We start from the raw sequence: 10,671 nt of genomic DNA, 5'->3' as shown, positions 1-10,671 counted from the left end.
AATCCTGCTGGTCTTTGATGTTCCGTTTTTACTTGCTGACATTGTAAACACTTAGAAACAAATTCCGCGATCTCCTTTTTCATACTTGGCCACCAAAAATTTTGCCTCAAATCCCGGTACATTTTAGTACTTCCCGAATGTATTGCAAATCTTGAGGCATGTGCTTCTTCCATCAATTTCCGCTTAAGTTCCAACACATTAGGGACACATATTCTGTTTTAAAACTTGAGCACCGAATCCATTAAACTGAACTCTGGTTTTGGTTTTGTCTCTAACTCATCACATATCTTCCTTAAAGTGTCATCCTCCATTTGATGCAACTTGATCTCTTCTAGTAAGGTTGGTTGAGCCATTACTGTTGCCATTAAAGCTTCTTGGCCATGTAACACAAAGTCTAATTCCATCTTACCCAATTCAATTGCCAATTTCTTTTGCCCTGTAACCATACTTGCCATAATCCCCATACTTTTCCCACTGAGCGCATCGGCAACTGTGTTGGCTTTACCAGGATGGTAATGAATCTGCAAATCATAATCTTTAAGAAGTTCCAACCACCGTCGCTGCCGCATATTCAACTCTTTTTGAGTAAAAAGGTACTTAAGACTCTTGTGGTCAGTATATACTTCGCAGGTAGTGCCATACAAATAGTGTCTCCATATCTTTAAAGCAAAGACTACTGCAGCTAACTCCAGATCATGCGTGGGATAATTCTTCTCATTGGGCTTCAGCTGCCGAGAAGCATAAGCGATGACTCTTCCATTTTGCATAAGTACACAACCAAGCCCTTTATGCGAAGCATCACTGTAGATTACAAATCCTTCTGTACCGGATGGCAAAGCCAAAACTGGCGCTGTTGTCAACCTTGTCTTCAATTCCTGGAAGGCAGATTCCCGCTCTTCTGACCAATCGAATGCAACTCCCTTTCGAGTCAACTGTGTAAGTGGCACAGCAATTTTAGAAAAATCTTGAACAAATCTCCTGTAATAGCCAGCTAACCCCATAAAATTACACACCTCAGTCACATTAGTAGGAGTTGGCCATTTCACAATTGCCTCAATCTTGTGTGGGTCGACAGAAACTCCTTCCTTTGTAATAACGTGCCCCAAAAATGCCACTTCTCGTAGCCAGAATTCACATTTCTTCAGCTTTGCATACAGTTTCTTCTCCCAGAGGGTTTGAAGGATTAAGCGAAGATGGTTCTCATGAGCTTCTACATTCTTTGAATATATGAGAATATCGTCGATAAAGACCACCACGAATTCATCCAAATAGGGCTTGAAAACACGGTTCATCAAATCCATAAAAGCTGCTGGTGCGTTTGTGACTCCGAAGGGCATAACCAAAAATTCATAATGACCGTACCGGGTTCGAAAAGCTGTCTTTTCAACATCATCAGCCTTGACCTTTAATTGATGGTATCCAGACCGTAGATCAATCTTGGAAAAGACTTGTGCCCCCTGAAGCTGATCAAATAGGTCATCGATTCTTGGCAATGGATACTTATTCTTGATTGTAACTTTATTAAGTTCCCTGTAATCGATACAAAGCCGGAGTGTTCCATCCTTCTTCTTTACAAACAGAACTGGTGCACCCCACGGAGACACACTCGGACGGATAAATCCCTTGTCCAGTAATTCTTGCAACTGTATTTTCAATTCCTTCATCTCAACTGGTGACATTCTATACAGAGTCTTCGAAATGGGTTGAGTTCCTAGTGCCACTTCAATTGTGAATTCAATTTCGCGGTCTATCAACTGCCCTGGCAATTCTTCGGGAAAAACATTCGGAAATTCACGGACCACTAGAATCACATCAATACCCACATTCATCACTTGTTGCTCCAAAACACTACATAAATACCCCTGACATCCTTTCTGTATTAACTTACAAGCCTTCACAGCAAAAATCAGATAAGGTGGCGAAGTCACTTCCCGCCCCTGAATAATAGACTCTGGTTGCCCCGAAGAATGGAAATTGATCTGCTTAGTCAAGCAATTTATAGTCGCACGATAATCACTCAGCCAATCCATTCCCAGAATAACATCAAAGGAGGTCATGTCGAGAGGTAACAGGTTAGCATACACCCAAATATCCCCAAGTTGAAGTTCACAAGCTACATATACCGAAGCACAGATCATAGAGTCTCCCAAAGGGGAAGACGCACACAACATATAAGGCAAGTTTTCTTCAGTTTTATCTAACTTAGGGGTGAATAGTTTCAACACAAAAGAGTGGGTGGAGCCAGAATCAAACAATACATGCGCAGAATGGCCATAAACAATAAATGTACCTAACACCACTGTCGCCGCATTTTGTACATCACCTGGAACCAATGCGAACACCCTACCTTGCCTTGCAGTATCTTTATTATTAGTAGGTTTAGCAGTTACCTTCGCGTTGGGGGTTGGTGTAGACCCTGCAGAACTTGTAGCAGTCCTATTGCCCTTTTGTTGAGTCCATTGCGGGCAATCCCTTACTAGATGACCCATTTTGCCACATTTAAAACAAGCTCCAGTCTTCCAGTGGCAAGTCCCTCGATGTTGCCTTCCACAATCTAGACACACCGGAGTGGAGTTGTGGGTAGGGGTGGTGATGCTAAAGTTTCCTAAATTCTGCTTCTTGTTTGGTGGGGTAACTGATCCTTTTGACCATTGATTATTCTGCCTCTTCTCTTTCCACTCGAAAATTCGATTCTGAGCAGCAAGATTCCCTTCTGCTATAACGGCCCTTTCTAGCACATCGACATAAGTAGGTACCTTTAACTTATTGACCCGGTCTAGAATGGCACCCCGTAAGCCCCCTTCAAATTTTCATGCCTTCTTATAATCCGTATCCACCATATGAGGCGCAAACCGAGCTAGTTCTGCAAATTGGGCTTCATATTCAGCAACAGTCTTGTTCCCTTGTCTGAGAGTTTCAAATTCAGTCACCTTCTTATCTCGCATGCTTTGGGGAAAATACTTGTCGTAGAACAATTCTAGAAATCTATCCCATGTTAATCCTGGGTGTATGATCCTTGTGAGCATCCACCATCTCCGCGCCTCATCCTCAAGAGTGAAAGCAGCCAATTGCACTTTTTGAGCTTCTGTACAAGGGAAAACTTCGAATAGTTTCTCGATTCCCAACATCCATGCTTCAGCTTTCATTGGTTCTATGCCTCCTTTGAAGACTGGCGGTTTCATCTTTTTAAACTCTTTAGTAAGGGTGATGGTTCGGTCTTCAGCATGAAAATCTGGTACTGCCGATGGAGGTACCGGTGGTGGTGGCGGTTGTTCTGGTGGCTGTTGCTGTTGTTGTGGCTGTTGCTGTTGTTGTCGTAGGGTCTCCGCCATTTCCATAATCATTCTCTCCATCCTATCCAACCGTGCAGAAGTAGCATCTTCCGCATCTTCTGTCCTTGTTCTCACCATTTCCTACACAATAATAAATTATATACAAGAAACATAATTCAAAGTTGTTAGCATTATCAGAGTACACTTAATGTTGCCATCGCGCTTTCATATACTTTTAGGATGTCATGCAAGATACCTAAAGCTTTTCTAGACACCCTAAGCTCAATGGATCCATGTGTGAGATAGCAACTCGTGCTCTGATACCACTTGTCACGCCCCTAACTCGCCCCTAAAAGTTTGGGCATGACCTACACAGAAGTAGACACTTAACCTGATATATATATATATATATATAATTTAGGGGCCTGTACGGAAGCCTTGACATCATAGAACAATATATGAGAAAGTATGACGTCCATTGAGCTACTATTACCATGCCAGGATCACAGACGTAGTATCAAACGAATAGACATAGAGAGGTACATACGTGAGAGCTAGTTATAAACATATACATACACATATACAGAATTTCCCCATGGTTGGGCGTATAACAAAACATTATGTACATCTCATTCTAAGCCAATAACTAAGGTGCAAGCCATAACTTAACAAAACAACACCAACAATTTAAGGCTTTGACCCAGTGCCTGGCTACGCTTAGGCTGACAAAAAGGTGACGATGCCGGCTTAGGACCGACCTCCTGATTGATTACCTACAGAAACAGACATAACATAAAGTGAACCAGGCTCAGTGAACACTAGTACTTAAATGCATCAGTTACTTAATTAAAAATGTAACACACATAAAAGTGTAGCAATACAGAAATCATGTAGTAGTCTGATTCCGTTCGGTCAAACAAAACAATGTTGTCGGTTCACAACTTCACAGTTTGGCACTTGGCCTGAAGAGTTCACACATTCACAAATGAGCCCTTGGCTTTTTAGTTTCACAACTTAGATGCACAACTTCACAAATTGGCCCCCGACCTCTGAGATTCATAGTTTCACAAGTTACTGATTCTTACTTCACAAGTTGGCCCTCAGCCTCACCATTTCATATTTCACAATTGGCCCTTGGCCACATAGGTTCATAACTTCACAAACTCTTTTGATGTTTCCATAATTTCACAATGTTTCTCACATGGCATACATAACTTCACAACCTCTTTTGGTGTTTCCATAATTTCACAATGTTTCTTACATAGCATACATAGCATACATGTCAACATAATTCTTACGACGAAAATCATAACGTCAATAACGATAATTATTAACGGTTAAAGGTACATCGAAGTACTATTACTCAGAGGGTTGTGATGACGTGTTAGTCCCTCCCAGAGTATGTCTTGTACACATTTAAAGTTCACAAATTAGCTTTCTTCTTCCTTGTTAAAATAATTTTTGAGTCATTACGCTTCAAATGAGTTTACAACCATCGAAAGATCATCAAAAATATTGTAAAAATAACAGAGGGTTGAGCACGCAAAACAGAGCAGGTATTCTTTCCGACCTGGGCTGCACGTGCGGCAGCCCCCTCTGCACGAGCGGACATGGACCGCATGTGCGGTCCCCCTCCTCCGCATGAGCGGCCGTAGACAGTATGTAAACCCAGATTTTTCCCTCTTCTCCGCACGTGCGGCCATAGCCTCCGCACGTGCGGCCAATCCCCTGTTTGGCAGTCCAAAAATTTGCAATCAAACTCATCTTTTGGGGAATGTTTTCAAGGCTCAAGGATGGATCTTTTCAATACTAAATCATGGTTCAAAAACATGTAATTCAAGGTATCACATACACAATCTAACTTGCATTAACCCATGAACATAACTCAATTTGATTAACCAAGAATTGAAACTCCTAAACACAATTCCATTTCTTGAAATTCTTAACTTTACTTGCATCCAACATAACATAAAGGCATAAAATCATGATCATAAGAATAAATACCAAGGTGATAATGAAGGAGACACATAAATGATAGGATTAACGTACCAAAACTTCAACATACTCATCCAAGATTCTCAATATACTCTAGATCATGCCATAATAAGAACTTCCTATTTCAAATTGAGGAAGAGGATTGGACTAGGAATATTACACTTACCTAAGCTTCAATTTCCCTCAATTCTTCCTTGAAGAACCCTTCTTCCTCAAACCCTTCTTTCTCTCTAACTTCCTTCTCTCAGGATAGTTTGAGTTCCAAGTTCATAAGTCAACATAAGAGGATAGCTACATATATATATCCATAAGGAGTGAATAGGACAAAATTCTATCGTTTAATCATGCTGAAATTGAAATTTTGTAAACATGCTTAATATTACCTAAAAATTATGCTGATCACATATATATAAGCAATTTCAGATAATTAAGTCTCTAGGGCTTCCAATTTCTGATACAACATTATGATTGTAACAGATGCTTTTCCTTATTAAACAGATACAGGTTCGATTCATAAGACATATATTTACTTAAACTTAATTTTTCATGACGTTTCACATTAAGCATTTGAAAGCACGGAATGAAGACTAAAATATAGGAGAATCACATACGAGGGTCGGGTTATTACATATAATCTTCTTAATAGATAAATTAATCAAGTTTCCATAGGTCAGAGGCAACACGTGTCCAACTCCACCATTTATATCAATAATCCTCCAATTTCACATTAACAATGTCAATTTCCGTTAATTATACAAAATAACAATTTGATCCATTTAGAACAAAACTTCCCATTTTTCCAAATATCAACCCAAGTTCCAAAATCAACAATTTTGACACAATACAACCTCATTTTCAAACTCCATAACCATTTATGTTCCATTCATCAAAAACCCCTCTTTTATTTCACACCCAAACCCTAGGTTTGTTCAAACTACTCCCAAATCCCACCATTTTTACACAACGACAAATAACTAAGCTAAAAACCACTTGAAAGTGACGAAAATCCCTACCTCAAGCTTAGAAGACCAAAGCAACAAAGGAGAAGCTTCAAAGACATCGAAACCAACTTCTACTCGGATCAAAACGGAGCTCTTAAGACGCTCTACCTTTTTCTCAAAGGCACTAGGGTGAAGATCCCAATGAATCTAGGTGAAAAACTAGAGAGAATATGAGTTTTAGAAAGAAAAACTCAAGATCTAGGTTTTTGGAAAGTTTTAGAGAGAGAGAGAGTAATGAAAATGTGATGAAAATGTCTTTTTCGAGATCTATTAGACACGCAGTCCACTCGAACGTGAAAAGTGACGCTCGAGCATAAGAAGTGACGCTCAAGCGTAGAATACACACATTCAAAAGTTTTACAGACGAAGGACATCGCTCGAGCGCAAGATTGGATGCTCGAGCGTCCACCCGCTCGAGCGTAGAATACACTCATCCAGTATTTATAGGTCTACAAAAATACTGAGAGTTTACAAAGCCTGCTCGAGCACAAGAATGGCTGCTCGAGCGAAAGAGCAAAATTACAAAACCCGCTCGAGCGAAGAAGTAAAAAATCTAGGCAACAAAGGTTTGGAAAAACAAGCAACCAACCTGTTCCAAACACACAACAACAATTCAAATGACCAATCCAAGGAACAACAAGGGGAATAAGAGATGAACAACAACATTGAACCATGAAACCCGAGTTTGGAACATAATAAAGTGTCGTGTTAAAACCAGATATAATAAATCTATTAAGCGCAGCTGCCATCCCGGCAAGATGTTGCAAGTCCTTTGCTGAGTTGGGCTGCTTTAACTCTTGGATGGCCTTGAATTGAGAGGGATCTGCTTTAATTCCTCGATTGGTCACCAACAAACCCAAGAACTTCCCTGATCCCACGCCGATGGCACACTTTGAGGCTTTGAGGCGCAGTTGGTGTCGCTTAAGGATTGTGAACATTTTCGCTAGATCGATCAAGTGGTCAACCTCATTCTTGCTTTTGACCACCATGGTATGCCTCCATTGTCCGGCCAAGAAACAGGGCGAACATCTTGGTAACCATCCTCTAAAAAGTCACTTTAGCGTTCTTTAACCCAAAGGGCATAACTTTGTAGCAAAATAATCTCCTTGGTGTAGTGAAAGAAGTAATCTCCCAGTCAGGCTCGTGCATGGCAATTTGATGATAGCCGTGGTATGCATCTGGGAAACTGAGTCTGTTGCCTCCGGTTGTAAGGTCCACCAGTTAATCGATCTGGGGTAATGGGAAATTATCCTTGGGGCATGCTCTGTTCACTGTCTTGTAATCGACGTAAACTCGTCACTTTTCATTCTTCTTCGATACAACGACCGTGTTAGAAATACACCGAGGGTAGTGCACCTCCTGAATTGCCCTGCTTCAAGCAAGTTTTTCCCCTCTTTCGCCACCACCTCAGCGTAGTAAAATGCTGATCGCCTTGACCTCTATACTACTGGTCGAGCATCAGGGAAAATATTGAGTTGATGGCAAATAAAGTTCGGATCAACGCCAGGCATGTCTTAAGGCATCTACACGAACACTTCAATGTTTGCCACCAAGAAGTTCACGATCTCTAACCATTCATGAGAGGACAAGGATGATCCGAGCAAAAAGAACTTATTCAGGTCGCTCTCATCAATCCTTACTTCCACCAAGTCTTCGACAACCTCTTCCTCGGCTCTCTTTCCCACATCATCCAGGACACTTTGATCTTCCGATCCTTCGATCATCTAAACGAAACCTTTGGCAGCTCGGGTTCCATTTACGGCCACAAAACACTACTTGGCCATAACTTGATCACCCCATACTTCTTCGATCATCCCGGTAGCAAAGGGGAACCTCATTACTTTGTGGTAAGTCGACACCACCACCTTCATGCCATGAAGCCATCATCTGTCTAGGATCAGGTTGTAAGTCGAGGGCACCTTCAATACCCAAAACTCGACTTACTTCACAACAGACCCCGCCTTGACCGGTAAGATTATCTTCCCAACTGGCCATTCTGGTTGCGAATTGAAGCCGACCAGTGGCGAGGTTGCCGGGGCTAAGTCTTTGTCTTCCAACTTGAGCTACTTGAAGGCGTCATAATACATTATTTTGATCAAGCTCCCTTGGTCAATCAAAATACATTTAATGTCGTAGTCTTTGACGCGCAACATGATGACCAGCGCATCATTGTATGGGGTTTAGATCCGTTCCAGATCTCCACTAGAAAAGGCGAGGATGTCCCTTACTTCGGTCTTGCCTTTCTTTATGGCAAGTTGAACAAACATAACTTCTCTCATATGCTCTGCCTTCTTTATTATCCCCCAGAGCTCGCATACCTACGCTGGCTCGATAATCCCATGGATCACATTGATTAGTCCTTGGGGGGGTGCATCTAAAGTGGCTAAGCCATTTGGCTCGGCTTGAGCTTGGATGCGGCCTTAACGATGTAACGGTCCAGGTGGCCAACGACTACCAACTCTTCCAGGTGTTGTTTCAAAGGTGTATAGTATTCGGTGCGGTGCCCACGCTCATCATGGAAGGTGCAACAATACTGCAGATTGAAGCCTATGGAGATATGGTTTGGAAATACTCTCTGGATCCTGTAGAATGCTCTTGATCCTCAGCTAGTCACCTGTAAAGGAATGAACACTCCGGTCGGAGGTGCCGGAATTAGCACTCCGACGGAAAAGTCAGTGTATACTCTCTTGGTTGCTTGTGTCTCAAGTTAATCTTATTTTTTCTCACATACCTTTTCTTAGCTGATGCTCCTCTTATTTATAGTCATCCTTGATATTGATGGTTGGGCCCACCTTTCAACCAACGAATAATTGGTTATTTGGCTATTCTGTCCTACCTATTCGTACCTGGCCCAGTTTACAGCTGATTCTATGGCCGATCTGGTTATTCAGCCTTTGTCCCTCCAGGATAGAGCCGTATAGTACATAACTTGATTTCTTTCTTTAAACTAAATCGGCTTCCCTACGTAATAATATTATTCGGCTCCCACAATTACCCCCCAAACATCTTATTAATGTCAGTTATTTGGCATGTTTGGTCTTGGACTTGGAGGGTCAAAAAATACGGCGATTTCCCTTATTCCAATGCAAGCATCAGAACGCCTACTCTTTTTAGGAATGATTATAATCTCCTGATTTGAAACCGTGTTGTCTCTTCGTTTGTATGCTTTTTGAATACACAAGGTTTCTCGTTGCCTATCAGTTTACCTCCCTCGCTTCACGCCCTCTGCAACTTCTTTCCATTCTTCATTGTCCTCCTCATTTCTTGTAAGTTTTTCTCTTCCCCATTTCGACTCCCATTTCCTTGTTTGTTTTCTGTTTAGAGTGTCCACTTTACTGGCTATGATGGCAAAACATTTGAGAGCCCTTTTTTCTGCGGATCGAGTCTCTGGTTTCCGTAGCCATTTTTCCATCCCCGCCGGCGTCCATCTGTCACTCTTGGCAGAGAATGTAGTTGACACGGAGAGGACTGATGAGAGTACAATCGTCTTCCCTCTCTTGTTAATCACTGAGGGCGGAGTCCGTTTCCTCATTCATTCATTTTTTAGAGTTGTCCTTCGCCATTGGGGTTTAATCCCTTCTCAGCCAAACATAATTTTTTACCAAATAATAATGGGAATTATAGAACTAAATCGATGCCTTAGGCTTAACCTTGGAATCCCTGTTATTCGGCATTGTTATGACTTGGCCAAATCCTCTGGCCGGCAGGGGCGCTACTTCCTCAGGGCCAAGGACACCGACCATCATTTGGTGACTATGTTTGCCAGCTCTGGCAAGCTTGTTGATGATGTCATGGTCGTTGTCCGCGGCAACTGGGAATTCGACAAGGGCGAAGATCGCCTAGATCCAATGCCCAGGCGAAGAGGCGAACCAAGTGGCCATTTAACCCCCCACGAATTTTTATTAAGTATTTGCCTGGTTCAAATTCTACGTATTTACCGTTTTATTTGTGCAGGAAAGGATTTGAAAAAAGTTCTTGTCTCGGTCGACGACGCTATACTTGCGCAGATCAAAACCGCACTCCAGTTCTTTAGCCGTTCGAATCTCCAGAAGCAAGGAAGGGTGGCTGTAGACACCCCATTTTTGACTATCCTCGAGACTTGGACGTCATCATTTGAACACTCGATGATCATCCATGTTCGTGTTCGTTTTGAGTTCCCGGAGGTTTCGACCATGCGCCTTGCCTCAAGATCTCTCAACTTATCTATTTTGTGCTTGGTTGTGGACCAAGTACTTGTGTTTTTGCTTCTGAGGGAAGAGGGTGGCTTGTTGGCCATCCCCTCAACCCATCGGCCAAGGCATGAAGCCATCGGCCATGTTTTCTTGCCATCGGCCAAAAGTGTTGGCCGATCGGCACCTTTTTTGGTCAGTCGGCCCTTATGTTGGTCGATCGGCCATATTTTC

General features: G+C 42.1%; 1 protein-coding gene across 1 annotated transcript; it reads right to left on the bottom strand.

Moving 5' to 3' along the window:
- Positions 1-218: 218 nt before the first annotated feature.
- On the bottom strand, positions 219-7,257 carry LOC145818263 (uncharacterized). Its single transcript, XM_082912904.1, has 4 exons — positions 6,940-7,257; positions 2,931-3,413; positions 1,575-2,756; positions 219-1,403 (listed from the first exon to the last, which is right to left on the bottom strand). Exons 1-4 carry the CDS (start codon positions 7,255-7,257, stop codon positions 219-221), a joined length of 3,168 nt encoding a protein of 1,055 aa, XP_082769030.1.
- Positions 7,258-10,671: the final 3,414 nt, after the last annotated feature.

This window comes from Camellia sinensis, unplaced genomic scaffold (assembly GCF_055761805.1).
Source record: "Camellia sinensis isolate YWXY unplaced genomic scaffold, ASM5576180v1 Unanchor6, whole genome shotgun sequence".
NCBI classification, from domain to species: domain Eukaryota; kingdom Viridiplantae; phylum Streptophyta; class Magnoliopsida; order Ericales; family Theaceae; genus Camellia; species Camellia sinensis.
The sequence above is the reverse complement of the archived record's forward strand: the minus strand, read 5'-3'. Positions and strand labels throughout refer to the sequence as shown.